General features: G+C 40.7%; 2 protein-coding genes across 5 annotated transcripts in view; both read right to left on the minus strand.

Annotated features, from left to right (window-relative positions):
* slc2a3a (solute carrier family 2 member 3a) overlaps nt 1-4,144 on the minus strand; it is a 34,448-nt gene extending 30,304 nt beyond the window's left edge. The window contains exons 1-2 of the mRNA XM_077195262.1: nt 3,473-4,144; nt 2,389-2,508 (exon numbers count right to left, since the gene is read on the minus strand). Of these exons, the coding sequence (XP_077051377.1) occupies nt 2,389-2,403 (15 nt within the window). The 5' untranslated portion in view covers nt 2,404-2,508; nt 3,473-4,144. The remainder of the gene's footprint in view (nt 1-2,388; nt 2,509-3,472) is intronic.
* Nucleotides 4,145-7,765: 3,621 nt separating this feature from the next.
* LOC143701703 (uncharacterized) overlaps nt 7,766-24,100 on the minus strand; it is a 68,276-nt gene continuing 51,941 nt past the window's right edge. For 3 of the 4 annotated variants that reach the window (XM_077195234.1, XM_077195233.1, XM_077195232.1), the window contains exons 4-6: nt 19,071-19,321; nt 9,705-9,884; nt 8,470-9,628 (exon numbers count right to left, since the gene is read on the minus strand). In XM_077195234.1, the coding sequence (XP_077051349.1) occupies nt 9,419-9,628; nt 9,705-9,884; nt 19,071-19,321 (641 nt within the window). In that variant the 3' untranslated portion in view covers nt 8,470-9,418. Of the gene's footprint in view, nt 9,629-9,704; nt 9,885-19,070; nt 19,322-24,100 lie in introns of all 4 variants that reach the window. The other variant, XM_077195235.1, reaches the window with a different exon arrangement.

Raw genomic sequence — 24,100 nt, forward strand, 5'->3', positions numbered from 1 at the left:
GATATAAGGCTGCAGGTCGATGCTTTGTCGCAGGGCTTTTCTTGCACAGCATTATTGACCTTATCTAAGCAATACCAGCTACATGCAATTGTCTGAAAGAAATTAGATTGAAAATGTAGATCAATAGCATCATTTCCTTTTAATTGGATTCTATTATTCCTATTATTCTCCCTCTCTACCGCACTCATAAAAATACTCTCAAGTCACGATGACTCAGTGAAATACGTTTCAAAACAAATGTCATCTGACACATGCATTCTGAGTCAAACACTCAATTTGGAAATGTATTAAAGGGTTAGTTCACCCCAAAAATGCATTTCTGTCATTAATTACTCACCCTCACTTCATTACAAACCCGTAAGACTTTTGTTCGTCTTTGGAACACAGATGAAGATCTTTGTGATGAAATCTGAGAGCTTTCTGTCCCTCCATTGACAGCTACGTAACTACCACTTTGACGCTTCAAAAAGCTCATAGAGATCGTAAATCTAATCCATATGAATTGAGTGGTTTAGTCCAAATTTTCTAAAGAGACACAATTGCTTTATATGATGAACAGATTTTTGGCTTTTATTCACATATAAACAATCATCAACTGGTAAACGGAAGCTCAAGCATGTTCATTTGACGTGCGATAACCAAAAAGGTTAATTCTCGTGTGTTACGCAGCACGTTTAAGCTTCCGCAAGAAACCCATGGCTACGTTTATATACCCAACCTTTGTTTTAATTGGACTGAATTCCGATTGATGAATCTGAACGTAGTGTTTACATGAACATTAAACATGTGATCGGGTTGATGTGCGTGTTTATATGTCACAAGCTTCAAATCGGAATATATTTTTTGACATGCGCACACTGCACGAATACAGTTTCCTGCTGTTTGGCCATAACTATTTTCCGCTTATATTTATCATGCAGTAAAAAGGCCCTTCCCCTCACCCTAAGCCAGTCGTCTGTGGACGAGAATCCGAAACAAGGAATGTTGAGACGTTGTCCTGCTTCACTCCACAGACGCTTAGTGAAAGGAACATTTCAGAATGATGGGACACTCTTATTCAACAGGAACAACAGCTTGTCCCGCGCGTCATACGTTATTACACTATTTCAACGTCATTGCATATGCGCAGGTTTTCAAGTGTTAACATGTTCTCTCGATCGGATTAAAAAAGGAATAAACCACCTCTTTCAATCCGATCAAAATTTCATTCAGATCGAGCTCAATCGGATCGGTTTTTGGTGTTTACATGAAGGCTTTTCAGTCCGACTGAGCCATCAAACTGATTACTAAGGGATTATTTGGTTGTATGTAAACGTAGCCAATGAGGTTCATTCTCGTATGTTATGCAGCACGTTTGAGCTTCGGCAAGAACCAATGAGGTTTGTTCTTGTGTGTCACGCAGGTTCAGTTGAGCTTCTCTTTATGTTCGCTGATCAACGTTTATATGTGAATAAAAGCCTAAATTCAATCTGTTCATCATATCAAATGATCGAGTCTCTTTAGAAAATGTCTAAACCGCTCAATTAATATGTATTAGTTTTACAATCTCTTTATGAACTTTTTGGAGCGTCAAAGTGGTAGTTGCATAGACTGTTAATGGAGGGACAGAAAGGTGTCAGATTTAATCAAAAAAATCTTCATTTGTGTTCCAAAGATGAGCGAAAGTCTTACGGATTTGGAACGGCATGAGGGTAAGTAAATGATGACAGAATTTAATTTTTTTGGTGAACAATCCCTTTAAAGAGAGAAAGGTAATGATACAACCTTGACAGGAAAGTCGTAACATCTGTAGACAAATGTGAATAAAAAACATCTAATCTGCTCACAACCTCATATACTCCAGAATTATTTAATCTGCTGATGTTGTGAGCATTGAGAGGATTTAAATAAACATCCAATTTAAACAACTTCATCACCCACTCAGCCCCTCTCGGTCTCTCCCAAACATTTACATCTCAATTAGGTCTTAGCATCTCTGCCGCTCCCTCGTTGTCATAGCAACATTCTGAGGGTAACTGCATTGACATTCCTTTCAATGAGACCACACAGCAAACAGCACAACACAATCAACAAACTGGGATTATGCATGACACTGTTGATTGATCATATTGATTAACTTTTGACATACATTCAATGCTGAAATAAAGATCACGTGAGCTATTCGCATTTTGCTAAAATGGTTCATCAAAGTCAAGCAAAGCATATAGGCACATTCATCACAGTCATTGCAAGTAACGTTATAAAATGATTCCTCTGATGCTACAGTAGCCTATATGACTCACATTATGTTGTGTTTGTATTCCATTATATACAAGTACAATGCATTAATGTCATGTTTGAATACACGTAGAGTTTTAGGAACAGATTATTGTATATCGCAGGACTAACCTTCTCCCCCTCCATCGTGCCAGAGTGGAAACGTCCAAGATTGATGAATTCTGCGTGGACGTGAGGTTTGGCACACAATCTCTTATACCCGAAATGCGATGATGTTCGTGACTATTTTGCCTTTAAAAAAAAACGCAACAATAGTACAACTTTTGTAAATTTGCGTCCTTCAAACAGTGTGAGAATTAGGCTATACGACGACTTTTTAGACAATGTTGCGCGCATCATCTCGCGCAACATCTTTTAGCGTTCCTAGCACAGTTAAGTATCTTACACATGTTTTAAACAAAACACAAAAGTTGTAGAGACATAAGCCTATGGGATATTAAAATGTTGTCTATGATGACAGTTATGTTTTTGCCAATGTTCTTTCCTGAATAAAACTACAACAAGCGCTCGCCTACTGTTGTGTTGCTATAGTTACATCTTTAAGCAAACTTATCAACTTTTGTGATAAAATTAAGTTCTGAAACCCGGTTTGGAAGGAATGTTTGTGTAAAAATATGTAGCCTATACCTATACTTGCATGCAAAAGAAGAAGAGAAAATGCTTTCTTGACCCTTCCCCCCAAACCTTTTGTGATTACCCCGCAAGCCCCTTCCTTTATCTTTGCAAAAATGCAAAATAAATAAAAAGGTAACAAAAAATCCTATCTGGTTACACTGTTGTTCAACAGGTGCTCCTGCACATTGCAGACTCCACTTTTGGATAAGTGGGTTTGGTCATGTTCTTAACCTCAGCCCAGTTTTTTAACATGAAACATTTTACAAGTGTAACAATTATTTTCGTTATATTCACAGCAAATCTATTTTGTTTGACATCAAATATATTTTTTAAAAACGACACATTTTCTCATACCTAATTTTGATTCCGCATTGTAAGTTACTATTTTACAATTCATTAAATGTCATCCTCTTTAAGCAATAACGCTGTCAATCAATTTACAATTAACCAAATAAAACTATAGAAGGCAATAACCTATATAAGGTTTTATAAACTATAGAAGGCCTCATGCTACTATGGTAATTCACATGCTATTTAAATAAACTATTTAAATGTATATCATCCTTTGAGGATGCCTTACCGTGTTTCTCGTGCGTCGTGACTCCTGACCACCCGTTTGCGTGCACGTATCCCGGTGACCCACTGGCACTGGCTGAAGTATAGTAAAATTCCGCACTGTCAGTGATGTATTTTATTCGTCACACGTAACAAATAGGCTACACGACCAACCGCACGTTTCTCTTTGACGAAATACCAGCGGTTGGGCACGTAACAGCTCGTCTACGCCCCTTTATTTATCCACGACGCGTATTCCGCATCACGCCTTGTGACAGCTGTTCCGTCATAGCTCCTCGTGATGTGGGGATACCTTATTCGGCAAGGTTTAGGCTACGATGCGAATTGTGCTCGTGGGGTGGGACTAAGGACTAAGCGCATCCGATACCCACCGCCCATCATGCTCTGCGCGGGTGACCTTGATAGAGCATCAGCTGATGGGTGCTACCAAATGGATGCAGCGCCGGGTACCACAAACTCCAAAGGATGCAGGGACGAGGCTTCAACTGACTGGCATTCATTTGTAGAGCAAAAAAGGATATAATAATTAGGCATACCTTTTCTTCAACGTTCTTCTTTTTTAATCTATGAATATCGTAGAAAACAGCTGTGGGCACATCCCACTGTTTATTCAGGCCTCAAAAAGGCACGTGAGTCATAGCAGTATCAAATTCTGCAGTACAACAGCCCAAATTCTGCTGCAGGAGTCACAAGGCTTCTCTGGATGATTTTTAAAACTGCAAGATTGCATCACTTTATACATGTCATTTATGTGCACTTTCCAAACTATTTACTGAAATAAATCCACTTGACATAATTTAAAAAAGCGATATATAAGGAGAGACAGGGCTGGTTGTCATACTTTTTTAAAAGGAGGATAGATTTTATTTTTTAAGTTAATTAATGTGTAGGCACATTGTATGTTTAAGTATTGGTTCGTTTTTGAGCATTTCCACTGTTTACAGGAGACAAAAAAAAAAACCCAGCTAACTATTCAAAGTAAACGTCTGTATTTGAAAATTCTGTGTTTCAAATGTAACAGCTTTTAAGCGTTGAGCCTGTGTTGTAAAATGGACCAAAAAGGGGTAAAAAAAATTAACATAATTGGGCTACAACACGTGTGACAACTTGCCCCCAAAATGTCACAACCTGCCCCGACCTAACAATTATAAAATTAATCCGTGTCCTACAAACATAATTAAACTTTAATAATTGTTTATTAGACAGTCAAGTATATATATTTTATGTTCATTAAGTTTGTTGCTATTAAGTATTGGGGTAAGGAATATTGTCCCATATTTTAGATTTGCATTTAATGAAACCAGATAAAAAAACAACAACATAAATATTGATTACTTAAATGCATGATATATTTTCATATATAAGCAAAACTGGCATATAAAGTGAAAAAGAAGAAAAATATGGTTTTGTGATACAAGAAGTGTTCAGCCACATCATAGGATGGGATTTCAATAAAGATACTTTTCTGCCATCCTCAGTACACAATGTGGAACTGCACCATTAGAGCTTGTATAAAGGTGACTTGACACTATCATAAAAGTGCATATGTTATATAATTCTTACAGAAGTGTGTGCATTTGTGAAGTAATTTCAAATGGCATATTTACTGGCAATAGCTAAGCATTAAAAATGAATAATGCAAACATAAGAGTATTTGCGGCCTCTGCGGTCTAACCACTAACCACTAGTGCTTGCCTCTGGGAATAACATGGTCAAAAAATATACGGACATCTGAGATTTTTCTACCGAACTATTATTTCACCTTTATTAAATGTGTTTTCCTTTTGATAGAAGTCATCAAATGACACTTTAGGCTATGCATTATCTATAGTCACTATACTATATCCCAAAACATTTGACTAAAATTGATAAAAAAAATTGATTTTATATATCATACACTCAGTTATATATTGAAAACAGCTGTCTCATTTTATAACACACATTAGTATGTGGAAGCCAAATCGATATATATTCACAATCATCAATATATTTGCAATCATTTTGACTTAAAAGGCCAAAGGCTTTCTGTGTCCAGTTAGTTAATTCATGCTTTTTGTAACTGAGACCTTTGAACCAAAATGCAAAGTAGAAAAGGAAAGGTCAGGCAAACAAAAGGCCATTTCTTATGCAAAGCCCTTTTTTTTCTTTCATTTGCCATCTTCTGCCCATTACTTTTAAACACGAGGAAACCTCTTCTGTGGCTCCACGTAGAGTAATTGCTTTTTTTTCCTTTATGAATTTATTGATTCTGTGGAGAAATCTTGATATTCATTCCCTAAAAGTGACGAATGGAGTGATAAACACGTGCTTTGCTGTTGAGGTTGTGAGAATACTGTCACAAAAGATGTGAAAGAATATTATAAAATATGATAATATAGTATAGATCATTTTACTTAATCCTTAATACACACAGGATGGGAAAGGGCTGTTGTTGTATTTCAGTCTCTATAATATACAGACCCTCTTTGGGCTGTTTTTACTGGCACCAGCTGGTGAGGTGATGTCTCCTGGGTACCAGACCAGACACAACGCAACTGGTTATCTGCAATCTTGGGTGTCTGGTCCCAAAATTTGCAGACGCTATGGATTATAGCTTCCATTTTTGGCTGTGATGAACATTCTTTGTCATAAAGACCAAACGAATTTCTCATGGCTGAATCATAAAAGCACAAAATGTGAGGAGATGTAATAAATTAAATTCTGATAAAAATTGATTTATATAATAAGAATAAGAATAAATAGTTGTATACTCAGCAAGGTTTGCCTGTAATAAATAATTTTTAACAAAATATTTTTTTTTAAACACAATGCTGAAATAACACTATAACCATACATTTATTGAAAGATTTTGATGAGTGGCTCTTTTTTGTAACTTTTGGCTCTCTAACGGTTAGAAAACAAAACTGTATGCATTTTGCGAAAGAACATTGTTTTAGTGGTGTGCTTCGGCTCTCCATGACTGCGGATTAATATGACCCTTCATAATAGACAATTCTTTACAATTAAAGGGATAGTTCACCCAAAAATGAAAAATTCTGTCAGTATTTACTCACCCTCATGTTGTTCCAACCCCGTAAGACCTTCGTTCATCTTTGGAACACAAATTAAGATATTTTTGATTAAATCTGAGAGCTGGATCACTCCTCCATATGCTTCTAAGGGATTGAAACTTGCGGGTCCCGAAAAGTTAAAGACATCGTTAAAATAGTCCAAGTGACTACATTGGCTCAATCTTAAGTTTATCAAGCGACGAGAATACTTTTTGTGCGCAAAAAACAAAACAAAAATAACGACTTTATTTCAACTATTCATTTCCTTCTCTGTGGGCCTCTAGTCAGTTAACGTATTGTAATAGCGTAGTGCTTCTGTGTACAGGTATACGCCACACGCATCGGCCAATAGTGAGACTACGTGTGACGTTTTTCTACTCACCTGTTAATAAAAACGTCATCTCTGCATCGCTTTTACAACATTTTAAATCCCTCTGTTCTTGCCATCCCTGAAAAAAAAGCAAAGCCACTGTTGATTCTCATTTGTCTGTGCATTCCCTTTTTGCAAGCAGACTCTCCTCTGTTCAGCGATTTTAAAAACGCATGATTCCCCGGAAGTACGAAATTTAGTGTCATGTCAACCTTTCTCACAATTTGTGACAACTAACATGTGCCACTCCCACACCATACACGCGTTAACAACACTGTAAATAAATATTGTTGGTTTAACTTAAAAAAAGTTACCTGGTTTCCTTAAAAATTTGAGTTGATGAGGGAGATGAAGGAGATTGTTTTAATAAATAGCAACTCATTTGACAAAAGATAAATTTTTTTGATAACAAATCATCAACATATTTTTTACAGCGTTATAGCCTATATTTACAGATATGATGAGATCCAGTTACCCGCAAAAACCATCCTGACTGGTCTAAAATAGAAACATCTATAATAGGCAGCGAATAAGTGTAAGGATTGATTTATTGATTTTTTGTTTAAACCAAAGTTTACTGCACTTTATCTTTTGTTGCTGATGAAAGAAATATGAGTTAAAACCAACTGCATTTTAAGATACCAAAAAAATGTGATTATTAGATCAACTATTATTATAATTATTTATTAATTATTCAAATTGACCATACCTTTTAAAAAAATGATGTTAGATTGTTTTATATTTCTCATACTTGCGTTCCCCTATGTTCTAACAGATAACAGATCTCCCTATGTTAAAATAGAATCAGTGGAATCATGTATTTGAAATTCCATGCCAAAGACCTCTTTTAAAAATAATAATAAAAACACTTTGATTATTTCAAAATCATTACTTTATTTACAAATAATTGAATACATGCTTGTCTCAAGTTAAGCTTGTACATTTTGGCTTACAGGCATCAAAGACACGCCCAAACATATTGTTAATAATGAGTAAAAATATATGATATATACATCTAACTGCTATATACACCAATTATATTAGAAAGATGAAAGGAAAAAACATGGGGGGGGGGGGGGGTTGGGGGTTGTATGGGGGTACATACAAATTCAGGCTATCTCTGGGTGTACATTTGGCCATCTAGTTCAAAAAAGTTTGAAACAATAAATGGGTTTTTAAATAATGAAAATGCATAATCTATAAAAGCCTCCAGATTTTAGGTTAAATTCACAATAAGAAGCAGCATTTTAATAAACAATGAACTCAATGAATGATGGAGCATGAACTCAAACGTTAAGACTGCAGAAAAAAACATTTCCTAATTAGACACCATTCAGTTATTGGACCAATGAAATTTCACAGTAGGCAGGAAGCACTGCATATTCAAATAATTTTCTTCACTGCTCCATATGATACAAAACAATGTAAATTTATAAGTTTTGGTGTAACCTAATGCTTAAAACCATATTGTACTTAAGTTCATTAATCAATGAAACACAGATCTGTTCAATGTCACTTTTCACAAATGACTACAGCACATGCCTTTATCCATTTAAAAAAACAATTTTAACATTTCTTTACATTCACTGTGATGTACTCTTTATGTAGATTTCTTCAGATACATATGTACATGTGTTTAAACACAAAAAGTGCATTAAACATTATGAAATCAAATAGCAAGGGAGAGATAGAGAGAAAAGAGAGATAGTCTAAATGAGAGTGCTCTTCAGATCTTTAATCCCCTTTAAGCTATGTTGCCATGGACACCTCAGTGTTTTCTTTCAGCTCCTAGTTTTCTGGCATGTGTCCATACCACCCAGTATATAAACCCATACCAGCAGCCCACCTGCCCACAGACATCACTTGTCATTATACGTATGAAAAAATACTGTATTTTCCAACTCTTCAAGACATCTAAACCTGCACATTTTTCATCTTTCAATAATAAAAATTTACATGCATTAAAAAAAATATTACACAATTTGTTTATTTTTAGCAGAACTTATTCTTGATTATGAAAACTAAAAGAGCACCTCAGGTTATGAACTATACTGAAGTCCTGGTTTATAAAAATGTAGCATAAATGAAATGTAGACCTTTAAAACTCACTGCTGCCCCCATGCTGCTAGAGCGAATACAAACGGGTCTAACCAACCAAAGAAAAGGAAAAAAGTTTGCAAATGTGTAAATCACTTGACATTGTACAGATATAAAAATAGTCCACATTATCTCGCCTTATTTTAATAGTACATGTCAACTGTAATTGATTGCTGTTTTGAAGTGTTTGTGCAAGTTTATACTAAAGTAGTTAAGCTGAAGTGCTTTCACTGGAGGTGAACCAAAAACACAGAATGGAGTTCAAACAGTCTGTTGACATCCTGAGTGCTTATTGATTTGCAGTATGTAATTTTTAGACATTTGAACTAATAAAGTGCTTAGTTATTTGAGCAGCTGCAGCACGAGTACAGATTCATAACTGTCCACCTTTCCAGCTGCAAGTTAAGGAGAGGTGGTCTGTTTGGTTAGATCCTTAATGACAAGGGTCAAACGGATACTTTGTGACACCTCCGTGGAGTTCCACCATGGACTCGCTCCAGGTGATGACGTCGCCGGTGAGGTGGCTGGAGCAGGATGCTTGGTCGTAGATCTCGGTAGAGGTGAGCATACGCGACCACAGCTGCAGATCCGACATCTCGCCCACAAAAGACTGTGTGGCGTCGAAACGGCCGCCCAGAGTGTCCTGGGTATAAAAGAGTCGGGTGTTAGTTAGTGCGAGCGTGTTTTGATTCACTTATGTTTGATTCTGTGAGATGTACCTGTTCCTGTCCCAGGATAAAGACTCCTCCTGGTTTAATCGGATGCCAGGGAGACAGATTCTCTCCGGAGCCCCTTTTCACACCGTCCTGATAAGCCTCCCACATGCCATCACGTGTGGACCATGTTACACAGAGGTGGTGCCATTTACTGTCCGTCAGAGAAATAGGAAGAGTGACTGCCTGCAAGTGGGCAAAAACAGAGTGCATCAGAGTCCAAAAAATAATACAGCAATTGTTTTGTTAGTATAGATGGAATTCTGTCTCGCATATTCAGTTTTTTTACTACTGTTGTGCCCTAGTTCAGTTTTACTGATGTATCCTTGTCTGATGATGGAGATTAACAAATACTGACCACCTGATAAACATTTTCTCTTGCAATATTTAAGCATACTCATTATTACCGTTTAAAAGTTTGGGGTCGGAAGATGTTTTTAAATTTTTTTTTTTTTTACTGCTTACCGAGGCTGCATTTATTTGATCAATACAGTAAAAACAGTAATATTATTACAATTTTAAAGTACTGTTGTCTATTTTAATATATTTTAAAATGCCATTTTTTGCTGTGATGCCGGTAAAGCTGAATTTTCAGCAGCCATTACTCCGGTATTCAATGTCACAAGATCCTTCAGAAATAATTTTAATATGTTGATTTAGTGCTTAAGAAACATTTCTTCTTATTATTATTAATATTGAAAACAGTTAATAAATAGTGATAAATATTTTTTTTTTGTGGAAACAGTAATACATTTTCAGGATTCTCAGATGAATAAAAGGTTAAAAAATAAATGTTTATTTTAAATAGAAACTTTTGTAACATTATAAATGGTTTTACTGTCATTTTGGTTAATTTAATGCATTCTTGCTGAATAAAAGTATTAATTTCTTTAAAAAAAAAAAACATACTGAACCCCAAACGTTTGCACGGTACTGTACTGTATGTTCCATGTTGTCTGTCAGTTGTTTAGAATTAGAATGTAATGTAATGTAATGTAGAACTAGCAATGCTTGTCAGAGTTCTATAAATGAATTAAAAAAAAACTAAAAACTAAAAAAAATAGTTTGTGATCCAATCTGGATCATCCAGACAGCTTACTCACTGACTGTGATTTATTTCAAAAATTTCTCCATAAAAGAGTAACAGGATATTTAAGAAAAAAAAAGAAAGAAATAGAGAAATAGACCCAATTGGATATTTGCGTATAAATCATCACAACAGAACATTATTTCGCAATCTTTAACTTCTCATTAATTGTTTATAGTGTAGTGACTGTGACATACATAATTCACCTTTGTGTTAAATGTAGTTCTAAACATTGTTGGTGATAAATGCAGTACTTTGTTCTTAGCGTTCTCTTACGAGAGGTTCTCTCGTATTGCGTAAGTTTAGCTTACGCTACGGGAAAGATTCATCTTCTCGAGATACTGAAGCCAAAAAATTATCCTTAATTTTGTATTCCTTGTCAACGCAGTGCAGCAGCTAGCAGACCTAGAGCAGGCCATCTCGCGTGCTCATTGGCTGCCCTGCGGGCAACTGCTGCAGCCTACCAGTGAGCCCGGCGTGACGTCACGCCCAATGAAGGGCGCCCGCGCCTTCATAGCGTCACAGCCCGCCAGAATGGGCGTGGCTTAGCGTATAACACTAGGGGCTGTAGGCTGACTTCCCTGATTTTCGTCTCTTCAGTTAGCTCTTCGCATCGCTGGATCTGAGAGAAGCCACCGCCGCCGTCGAACAGCGGACAGCCAGCTTAGGAGAGCGCTGAGGAAGCCGGCCGTCTTCGCCACCTTCGTTACAAGAGAGCTACCCCGCCCTCGTGTCCCCGTTCGCGCGTCATGCAGAGCCCTCTCGAGCTCTCTGCATGACCCGGACGGGCATCATCTGTGTTACATGTAGGTCCCGTGCCCACTACTCGTGCGCGCGCCCTCGTACAAACACTGTTCCAGTTCTGCTCCCGAGCACACGGCTAGCTCTCTTTACTTTACAAGAGAGCTACCCCGCCCTCGCGTCCCCGTTCGCGCGTCATGCAGAGCCCTCTCGAGCTCTCTGCATGACCCGGACGGGCTTGCGCGCCGCCGTCGAAATGTCTCGCCATGTCAGTCCCCTTAGATAAGGCTACTGCAGTGGTGTATTTGGCAGCCAACGAGCCGGTAATGCAACCCGCTCCCCTGCACACATCCGTCGTTCTCGCGGCGACCCAGAGAAATCTCACGTGAGTATAATGTCAGATTAAGAATGTAAGTTACGTGCCCGCTCACGAGCGCTCACGCTTACTAACAGACACATCGCCTCCGAAAAGACGTGCGTTTTTAAGTTTATTCCCTGTCAGTCCCCTTCAAACAGGCTACTGCAGTGGTTCAATTAGCAGCCAACGAGCCGGTCTGTTGACCCTCTCGCCTGCACACAAACGCCGTTTTCACGGCGACCCAGAAAAATCTCAAAATGAGTAAGATGTCTGGTCCGGCTCATGCCGTCGGTGTTGTACGTGTAATGAAAGTGCCCACGCCCCAGTGTTCACCACTACACATAAGCACTCCGAACCTCGCAGAGCACACTCTCATGAAGCGCAGAAAAGCCGCTTGAGTGTTGAATGTAAGAAATGTGTCCACAAGTCTGTGCCCACTATCTGCCCGCTCTGTTACACGATCAAGAAAGCAGGTTATGAATGTAAGTCTCGTGCCCGCCAGAGTGCGTTCACGCTTGCTAACACAAACCTCCCCCCGGGCTCCGCCCGCGCGTTTAAGCGTTATCACAAAACGCAAGGCATTAATAAAACGCTCCCCATCCATTATGATCGGGACGTCAACTACACTTGTAAGTCTAGTGCCCGCGCTCATGCTTACAGGAAGCTTTTCCACCCGGAGCGCTGCTCGCGCGTCAAAGAGTGAAAAAAGAATGTTCCCCATCCCTTATGATTGGGACATCTCACACAAATCAGCCGGTCTCGGCTTTCAGCGAGCAGCCATTGCCCAGAACCGAGAGCGCGCGCGCCGCGCTTTCGGCTCCGGGTCAGTTTCACAAAAGAAAGCAGGTTATGGATGTAAGTCTCTTGTGCCCGCCAGAGTGCGTTCACGCTTGATAACACAAACCTCCCCCCGGGCTCCGCCCGCGCGTTTTAAGTGTTATCACAAAACGCAGGGCATTAATAAAACGCTCCCCATCCATTATGATCGGGGCATCAAATACACTTGTAAGTCTCGTGCCGCGCTCACGCTTACAGGAAGCTTTCCCGCCCGGAGCGCTGCTCGCGCGTCAAAAAATGACAAAAGACTGTTCCCCATCCCTTATGATTGGGACATCTCACATAAATTAGCCGGTTTCGGCTTTTCAGCGAGCAGCCATTGCCCAGAACCGAGAGCGCGCGCACCGCGCTTTCGGCTCCGGTTCAGTTTCACAAGCCCGCAAATGGCGGCGGTCTGAACCCGGAGGCCATTCGCCCCATAGCGGCTCACATAGCTGCGTGGGAAACTATCCCAGGGATTTCAGAATGGGTGTTGAGCACAATAAAGCAGGGCTATACACTTCAATTCATTCGCCGTCCCCCGCGCTTTCAAGCCCGGACCGCGACGATTGTGAATGCGTAAGTAGCACACCTACTTCACGCAGAAATAGCAAAGCTGCTGTGCAAAGGGGCTATAGAAAAGGTACCGCCTTCTCTGAGCGAGTCAGGCTTTTACAGCCGATATTTTCTCGTACCCAAGAAGGACGGAGCCTTCAGACCTATCCTAGATCTGAGACATTTGAACTAAGTGCTTGCGAAAAGACCGTTCAAAATGCTTACGACCAGGAAAATCCTCGCGCACGTTCGCCCGAGGGACTGGTTTATTTCTCTAGATCTGAAGGATGCCTATTTTCAGATTCAGATAGTACCCCGTCACAGGCAATTTTTGAGATTCGCCTTCGACGGTCAGGTATATAATTACACCGTCCTGCCGTTCGGCCTGTCCCTGGCACCCTGTACATTTACGAAGTGCATGGACGCGGCGCTCGCCCCCCTGAGAAGTCAGGGGCTGCGAATAATGAACTATCTGGACGATTGGCTGATATTGGCACAGTCAGAGACAGAACTGCTATCTCACAGAACAGTGCTTCTCAGTCATCTGGAAAGCTTGGGTCTCACGGTCAACTGGACCAAGAGCTCATTACTGCCCAGCCAGTCAATTTCCTTTTAGGAATAGCACTGGACTCGGTGACCATGACGGCTCGTTTATCGACACAGCGCGCACGCCGTGTTCGCCACCTAGCCGCATCTTTCCAGAAGGGCAGCTTTCTCCCTTTGAAAACATTTCAAAGGATGTTGGGGTGTATGGCATCAGCTGCAGCGGTGCTCCAGCTGGGCCTACTGCGCATGCGCCCGCTCCAACGCTGGTTGAATGCTCGCGTGTCCCGCCGGGTGTCTGGCGGCCAGAAAATCAGAGTTACTCAGGCCTGCATAGCAGCTCTGCAGCCCTGGTTAGTGGCCGACTGGTACCAGCAGGGAGTAATGACTACTTAAGTAAATGACATGACTTATGGACCTGCCAGAAGGAGTGATGAACACGATCACGCAGTCTAGAGCCCCTTCCACGAGAAGGCTCTACGCGTCTAAATGGTCGGTGTTCTCTGGATGGTGCACCGACAGAGATCTGGAACCGCGGACATGCGGGGTGGCGCATCTGCTCACCTTCCTACAAGAGCTGTTGGATAAGGGAAGGTCCCCATCCACGCTCAATGTATACGTGGCGGCCGTGGCAGCGTTCGCAGAATTGACGCACGGCCAGTCATTGGGAAGACACGAGTTGGCCATCCGCTTCCTTAGAGGAGCTAGAAGGATGAATCCGCTGCGCCCCCCGTCGGTTCCCATGTGGGATCTTTCATTGGTCCTCGAGGCCCTGAAAGCTTTTCCATTTGAACCACTAGACACCGTGGGGTTGAAATATCTATCACTGAAAACCGTCTTTCTGACTGCACTGTCGTCACTAAAACGTGTAGGGGACCTGCATGTGCTGTCTGTCAGCGCGTCGTGTCTTGAGTTCGGACCGAATGACTCTAAAGTCATCCTCAGACCTAGACATGGCTATGTCCCTAAAGTGATGGGCACTCCATTCAGAGCGCAAGTTATTTCGTTGTCAGCTCTCCCAGCATCTGACAGCGAAGGTGATGTGAATCTCCTCTGCCCTGTCAGAGCGCTGAGGTTTTACATTACGCGCTCCGCCTCCTTCAGGCGTTCGGAACAGCTTTTTGTTTCGTTTGGTGGGCGCACCAAGGGTCTCGCCTCCTCGAAACAGAGCCTGTCCAGATGGATAGTAGACGCTATAGCGGCCGCTTACGCGTCAAAAGGTCTGCAATGCCCTCTGGGCATCAGGGCTCATTCCACGAGAGGCGTGGCCTCTTCGTGGGCATGGTCCAGTGGAATTTCTATCCATGACATATGTGTAGCGGCGGGCTGGAGCTCCCCGTCTACCTTTGTCAGGTTTTATAACCTAGAAGTTCCTGCCTTGCAGGCTAAACTGTTGTCAGTCTGAAGGAGAGGCGTATTCTGCCCAGATCTCCTGCTCAGATCACTCTCACATGACTCAGCTCTCCTGGTTGAGCTGCACTAAGTAGGGTATGTGCCATGTGCCTATACAGACCGGCGCGCTGCTCTGTATTCCCTATGTGTGCTTATGTACAAGTGATGGCCCGCGTGGCTGGCCACCTTATTTTTTCCACTTATGGGGTTCCCCTGAAAGCTCGGGGTCTCATGTGGATGCTTGGCGCGCACGGCGTTGACAAAGTGTTCCCGTAGCGTAAGCTAAACTTACGCAATTACGAGAGAACCTCTCGTAAGAGAACGATACTCGGTTACTAACGTAACCTCGGTTCTCTCTAGAGAGGGAACGAGTATTGCGTAACCGGCCGTGCTCGCGCCACGAGCGACTTCGCCTCAGTCGACGAAAACCAGGGAAGTCAGCCTACAGCCCCTAGTGTTATACGCTAAGCCACGCCCATTCTGGCGGGCTGTGACGCTATGAAGGCGCGGGCGCCCTTCATTGGGCGTGACGTCACGCCGGGCTCACTGGTAGGCTGCAGCAGTTGCCCGCAGGGCAGCCAATGAGCACGCGAGATGGCCTGCTCTAGGTCTGCTAGCTGCTGCACTGCGTTGACAAGGAATACAAAATTAAGGATAATTTTTTGGCTTCAGTATCTCGAGAAGATGAATCTTTCCCGTAGCGTAAGCTAAACTTACGCAATACTCGTTCCCTCTCTAGAGAGAACCGAGGTTACGTTAGTAACCGAGTATCGTTTTTCCTCATAACTGTTCAGGGATCGTGGTCCCTTTAAATGTTCTGTATGGGTGATGACGTAGGACGCTTGTCAGCGCCATTTGCTTTTTGTTAGTTTTTTCATAGTAAATAAACGACACTAGTGATGGGCGATACTGCAAATTTCTGTATCGATCCGATACCAAGTAAATACAGGGCCAGTATCGCCGATATCGATACCGATACCGACACTTTTTCATTTTAAAAGCATGCATTTGAACTTGTATGCACTTACAGCAGTGTGTCATGATTTATGAGGTGAATGCATCATTAATATGCTAAATCTGAACACGTTTTCATGACTACTAGGCCTAAATATTTTGTGATCTGTGCTCTCAATTCCCCTTTAATTAGTCAGTGACTTTTACAAAACTACCCAAATTATAGTACTAGCCTACTGTTCAAAAGTTTGGGGTCTGTAAGATTTTTATTTCTCTTAGTAAAAACTGTAATATTACAATTTAACAATTTAACATAGGCTATCTGTTTTCTATGCCATAGTAAACTGTAATTTATTCATGTGATCAAAGCTAAATTTTCGGCATCATTACTCCAGTCATGATGATAATTCATTTTAATATGCTGATTTGCTGCTCAGGAAATATTTCTTATTATTATCAATGTTGAAAACAGTTTCATATTTTGTTGGAAACCATGATACATTTTATGCAGAATTATTTGATGAACAAAGTTGAAAGAACAGCATTTATATGAAGTAGATTTTTTTTTACAGTGTAAAACCCTTGACTGTCACTTTTGATCAATTTAATGTATCGATCCTTGTTGAATAAAAATATTAATTTCATTAAAAAGATCTTACTGACGTCAACATTTTAAACCTTTATGTACAGTTTTGGTTTGTTTATTGCGAAATAACTCCCGATTGTTTCTCTGTCATCTAAGCAAGGCTTCGTTTCCCAAACGCACTGGGCCTGTGAGCTCAGCGAAGCACCAGCATCGAACGCTCTCTGTGATTGATTGGTTTCGTCTTGTATACAGATGACTAGGAGAAAAGGTTCTATCCTACACAATTACCCGCTAACATCCGCTTATTTTTCCACTTAGAAGCTTATTTTACGCACTGAATTGCATGCTAAATTAATAAAAAATTACTGGTAAAAAAAACACACACATTTGGATCGATATTTTTGTGTGAGGATCGATCCTTTTCGATACCACGTCAGTATCGAAGTATCGATACTTCAGGATCGATCCGCCCATCACTAAACGACACACGTATTTGTGTGCTCAAAGTGAGAAGTTGTCTCTTGCAAGTTACTGCAATTTCCACAATAGTTTACTTGTATACCTTAACAATGTTCCCTTGTGGAATAGCCTGCACTCTGACAAACCTCATCATTATTGCTTATTAGCTGCTAGCATTAGTTGTAAACGGTTTACGTCCGTTTCACACATACTCCGTGTGCAGTGCGTAAGTTATACGGTACAGGAGCAGCACGCGCTATAGTGCTTTCACATATGCTGCGTTTGCAGTGCGCTACTGATCCGCAGTTTTTGTGTGCCACAAAATCAAAAATTGCTAAGTAATTTTGATTTTAAATCCAAACGTAAATTTTGACACGATTTAACCCATACAAAAATGTAATATATGGCCATACATGTACTTATATTTTAAATAGCATGACATATATCTATAGGCTACATTTTTTTGTTTTATCTGAGATCACAATAAATGCCTGAAACATATATGAACATTTATGTGTCCAAACATGTGAAGAAAATATTTGAGTTCATCCATATGATACCATATATCTGCATATATTACAGTAGGCTCTAGTATTGGTTTCTCGCATATATGGACAAAATTTATGTATAAATATGTGACATACATATTTGTTTCACACATATTTAATAAATGTATGTAAACATACATGCATGTGATACTGATGCATTGAAATATGTAGCCTACATATATGTGTCTTACATATAGGCCTATTTAACATTTATGTCCATATACGGGAAAATATATGGCACTTACATGAAAACGGCCATTTTTTGCTATATTTTGAAATATATGTTTTATGTCTGTGTTTTATATTATATGAAATTTGCATATATTCTCATATAGGCAGCAGACATACATGGGCACTGACATTATATAGGCCTATGTAATTTACTTATATTGACATATATTACATTTCTGTATGGGAAGACATTGAAACAGTATGAAAATTAATTTTAATCATTGTGATTCTTTGTTTTACATGTAGTTTGCCCCGATCCCCTCCCCAAATATATAAATCATGTATTTTTTGAGGGGGAAAAAAATCATATATGATGGCATTTTGCAACTTTTGAGACTATAATCATACTTTTTTGTTTTTCTTGACCCTGTAATTTAGTAACTGTAGAACACATTAACTATAATTATGCGTATATGATGAAATTATTACAGTTTCTTGTCAATCTATGTCTATTTTAATGTGAACAATGCGCTGCCACTTTAATTCAGTGCGGTGCAGCACAGCAAAAATAGACTCAGTGCAGAAACGATCGCTGCACTGCTGTATACGCACCGCACCTGGAAAGGGCCGCCGAACCGCACCTGCGTCACCTGTTAACATGGGTACGTCAAAAATACGCACCGCATACGCACTGCAAACGGAGTATGTGTGAAACGGGCATTAGTTAAGCATGTAAACAATCATTGACAGAAGAGGCCTGTCTTGTTTCGGTTAAAAAAACAAACAGTATAATGTATTCACATGTCAACCAAGGATAAGCCATTAACTAATTAGGCAGGATGATGCAATGGCTGGGAAGCCAAGAGGAAGAGAGAGCTTTGCAGACTGTTGCAATGGCAGGACAAGGTCATCAGTAGGGTAAGTCTGGTGATCCCTTTTCCAAACTGTGTTGCATAGCTAATAAATGCATTTTATTAGCTATTTTGTTCAATGTTATGACATATTTGATTATACTGTATCTATTTAAATACACTTCTAAATTATAATGTTTTTTGCTTGTTTGGGTTTCGTTTTTTTTTACGATTGCCTGTGTTTTAGGCAAAACCAGGACATTAATCTTTCTTTGCACAATCCCTGTTTTATAATTAGGTGATTTCTTTACCTTGTCATTCACCAGCAGCTCCATGGGATTGTTGCCCCACTCAATCAGGACAAGTTCATTGGCCTGGCCAGGGATAGAGTAGGAGAACGGGGTTCCGATCCCAGGACCTGAGCCCCCTTTCAACCAAAGGCAGACTGTGAGGGCGAAGATCTCGCTCAGAAGGGTGCGTTTGATTCGCCCATACATGTAGTTGGTGCGCATCGGGAAGCCAATCTGAAAAGCGTCAGGATTTTTGAGTTTCTTATTTGGACCTGTTGGTGAAAATAAAGTAATTATAAAACAGGACCTCATTTCTCTGCAGCATAACATATAAAAGCTCAACTGAAATCTTCAAAAGACAGCTGAAGACAGATCTCCTAGGAGAAGACTATTTAACCTGTTCAAAACAAAAAAATTAGACCTACTTAAGTTCCCTATCGAGGGTACTCAATGGTGCATCAGCACGTGTAAAAATATGACCATTCTATTGGCCAAGGAAGTCGGGGGACATCACTCAGCGTGCGACATTACTATAAAAGGGCAACTGCGTTAAGCCCAATTTATACTTCTGTGTCAAACTCACGCAATAGCTACATCGTAGGCTGTGTAGCGCACGCACCCTTCTGCGTACCCTGGCTTGCACCTCTTCAAAAATGTTACAACGCATCAATTCTACGTGGACGCAAGAGCTGTGATTGGTCTGCTAGAACCCCTCCCTCGGGTTTCACATGCTCCCTCTGCATGTGTAATTGCGCGTCAACGTGGACAATGACGCAGAAGTATAAATGAAAACCAACGTGTAGTCTATAGTGTAGAGGCTCCGGCGTAGGTCCGACGCAGAAGTATAAATCAGCCTTAAAGGAGCTGTATGTAAGAAATGTATTTCAATTAATCATAAAATGGCCCTGATATGTCACTAGACATTAAGAAATCATGTTCATTTCAAATACTTATATCACTGACAACAGTAGTCCGGCCAGGATATTGTCATTTAAAAAGTGAAGTTGCAGCCCTCAACTGATGTTGATGTTGTCATGTTGTGTTTTGGTCTGATGCGCCACCCTCCACCTATCTACCAATCACAAAGTCAGTAGTGTTGCGGCATCCGGGTTGCCAGCTCTGCTAGTTACCACAGCTGCAGCTACAAACGTGTCGGAATTGGATAAAAAAAATGTCTGACGTTTTTCAAAGATGAAGACGGCTGAAAACGGAGAAGAATTTGAAGACAGACGCCAACGTTGCTAATTTTCTCCTGGACAGGTAAGATTCATCAATGTTTGGCTAACTTGTACTTGATGTAAATGGACATTTCAAATATTCATGACAGACGAACAAAGTTATGCATGTTCGTGCAAAGTAACGTTTCGTTAATTTATATGGAGGAGGTGGGTCATCGAATTGAAAAGGTAAGGAATTGTTTGGGTAATAAAAACGGCGAGTCGTCATTAAAGTACTAACATTAGCAATGCGTTATCAGAGCCCGTTTCTCTGTCATTATGATGAGACACTGAGGAAAACAACATTAGCACGCCCATTATTGTTTATCATGCAAGTTCTACAGCCAAAAATAATAGAATGACACCTAATCTTTCACATCACATATTTTAGCGTTATGGACGTGTACTTCAGGGTAAGTTAAAAAATACAGCTGGTCGCTTTCAGTTATGGCGTCAGCTAAATGATTAGCAGTATCTTTGATATCGGTTACACACAGTGACAGAGGCTTGTGCTTGTACTTACGTTAATAACAGACACCTACCGTTACAAGTTAGACTAACAGCTACTGTTCTAACAATGTACTGTCACATACGAGCGTACATCTTTACGATTATATTTGGCTAATCCCCATTAGTTAATTTTTGCTATATATAATAACTTTGCAAAACATCTCTCATTTGAAGCATAAACATAATTAACAGAAAAAGCTTCTTGTAGCAGCCTACGTTCCTGCTGTATGCTGCAGCCTATCTGGCAACCTCGAGTCAGGGAGGAGGGAGAGGGGATACACCGCTCTACAGTAATTTGAAAGTGATTGCAGTACCAGTTTTGGCCACATTCTTACATACGGCTCCTTTAAGACTTCATCAGCTTCTTTTTCTTTAAGAAAAGCTCTATGTGTAGTAAGTCTTATTTATTGTCTGTCTCAACAATTATTAGGATGACAAGCAAACATGCATTTAGAAAGTGTGCATCGCTGTGTCCCCACTTTATTATGGGTGACGATCACACAATATAGGTTTAATTTGTTTAGGAGTAAAGCACACACGGTCTATTTTTGAAGGAGCTTGCCACCCTCTGCCCCCTCTTGTGTCGCCAATGGTAGCCTGATGTGATCGAGGCCGCGCCTATGCCGCCTCACTCATCCCCTGCCGATCGGTGGAATCAGGTTAGTGTTGCACACTCAGACCCCATTTTGGGCCGCTATGCCGTCTGAGTCGGGTCCCTGCATTCCGCCGTGCTGCCCCACCTCAGGTACGTCTGGCATGCTGTTGGTCCCGCTTGTACGGTGTCTGGGAGCCTGGCTAGAGCTTCCCAAACCATCTCGCTGGCTCATCCGTACCATCAGACTCGACTAAGCGATTCATATTGCCCGGCGTCCCCCAGCCTTCACCAAGCAGAGATTGCAGTCCTCCTGCGTGAGCTCACTCAGACGAAGAACAGCGACACCACTGAAACTTTTCAGAGGCTCCTGGGGCATATGGCATCTGCAGCCGCGGTAACGCAGCTCGGATTACTTCATATGAGGCCGCTCCAACACTGGCTCCCAGATCGAGTCCTGAGATGGGCGTGGCAGAGCGGCTTGTGCCGGGTCCAATAACCCCGCTCTGTCGCCAAACTCTCAGCTAGTGGTCAGACCTTTCACTCCTGAAGGCAGGTGTTCTCTAGAATAAGTGTCCAGGCACTCTGTGGTCTCCACGGATACCTCTGCCAACGGCTGGGTCCTTTCCTGAGACCATTTCAAGAGACCATTTGTCTCTAGTCCTTTCGGCACTTCAGAGACCACCCTTTGAGCCTTTGCAGCCAGCGGAGTTAAAAATTCTTTCCTGTAAAACAGTACTCCTGGTTGCATTGGCCTCCATCAAGAGGGTAGGGGACCTGCATACATTTTTGGTCGACAAATCATGCCTGGAATTCGGCCTGGCTAACTCTCACGTGATCCTGAGACCCCGGCCCGGATACGTGCCCAAGGTTCCAACCACTCCCTTCCGGGACCAGGTGGTGAACCTGCAAGTGCTGCCTTCGGAGGAGGCAGACCCAGCCCTGGCTTTTCTCTGTCCCGTTCGCACTCTGCGCCTTTACGTGGACTGAACGCAAAGCCTCAGGACCATAGATCAGATCTTACAAAGCCCAAGGCGTGCCTTGCCTGCCTGTTGAAAGCCTACTCCACTAGGAGTGCCGCTTCTTCTTGGGCACTGGCACACGTGAGCGACTGATAGAGAACGTCTCGGTTACTAATGTAACCCTCGTTCCCTGAAGGAAGGAACGGGAGACGTAACATCCCATCGCCACGGTTGCTGACCATCGCTGTACGGCCGAACGCGTCTCGGCTCCTCAGCGTAAAACAATATGCGACGCACCTGCTGCTCGTTATATGCTCACGCTGCAAGCAGAGCAGCTGATGCCATTATCGCATGCCAATGTGCATTGGCTCATTTTAATACTCTCGAAGTAGATTGGTCTCTCAAGGCGATCTCAATTACGTTGTCACGTCAACATTGCGTCTCCTGTTCCCTCCTTCAGGGAACGAGGGTTACAATAGGAACAGAGACATTTTTTAAGATGTATGTATGTTCATTAATTGATACTTTGAACATTTTCTTTAATGTTTATGTTCTTTTCAGGCAGGATAAGCGATATATAGATATCCCACATATATATATAGATATCATTATAATGGGTGTGTCTACAGCCCACTACCGACACAGGTGACTAAACTGACACAAAATAGATTTCTTTATGTATGTGATTATGCAGGAAATATTAAGAATGAACATATATCTGGGATTGTAGCAGAAATGGATTTGAATATACAATAAATATTACAATACATACAAGACCCTATTTCTATATTGCACTGTATTTTATTAAAATCCAAGGTTTACCATGCATCATCTTGCTCAGAGCAACAGTATAAATGCTTGGACATAAAGCTTAATGTCTTTAAACCCATATGCAGTCAGCATTATTTCTCTGAATAAGTTGTGAAGCGTGTGTATTATTTCCTGATGTCTTTTTGTTGACCAACACCCAATTCAGATCTTGGAAACCACAGGTCAGCTCAAATTGTATTATTTTTTACTAGCATGACAGTTTATATATTGAGTGTTATTTGTATATATTGTTGAGCTAATTATTAATTTGACCAACGTTTAAGTCATTATCTTTACTGCTTTGAAATACATGCTGTTAATGAAAACACTGCTGAATGATTTAGTTACTGTAAGAATAAAAACAGTATTATAACTATAACAAAATAATTTCAAAACCACAGTGAATAACTGTAGCCTACATGAAAATTTAAGTTGTATGTGCATGTCTTAAAAAGCATAAATCTGAATCCAGATTTCAGAAGAATTATTTTGACATTTCTAATACAAATGTTGAGGTGTCTCATCCATCAGCTGATCTGATCTACTATAAGAAAGTTGAACATAACTTTTAATAAGCAGGGTAAATTCCCAACTTTAAACAAAGGCACTATGGCTTCACTTCATGACGTCATGAGCAAACCAGTTACAGTTTCCACAAAAATTATAATATAAAGAATCATTATCAATAATTCAGCACAAAATCAAAATATGAGAATAATTTCTGAAGGATCATGTGACAATGAAGCCAGTAATGATGCTGAAAATTCTGCTTTGCCATCAAATGAATAAATTAAATTTCAAATATCTTAAGTGCAGTTCTTTTACAGTTCTTTTAAATTGTAATAATATTTCACAATATTACTGTTTTAACTGTGTTTTTGATCAAATAAACGCAGCCTTTGTGAGCGTAAGATTCTTCTTTTAAAAATATTTTAAAGATATTAATTATTCCAAATTATT

The sequence above is a fragment of the Siphateles boraxobius genome, unplaced genomic scaffold (genome assembly GCF_051911475.1).
Source record: "Siphateles boraxobius isolate OS27281-9 unplaced genomic scaffold, OSU_SipBor_1 33, whole genome shotgun sequence".
Lineage (NCBI taxonomy): Eukaryota > Metazoa > Chordata > Actinopteri > Cypriniformes > Leuciscidae > Siphateles > Siphateles boraxobius.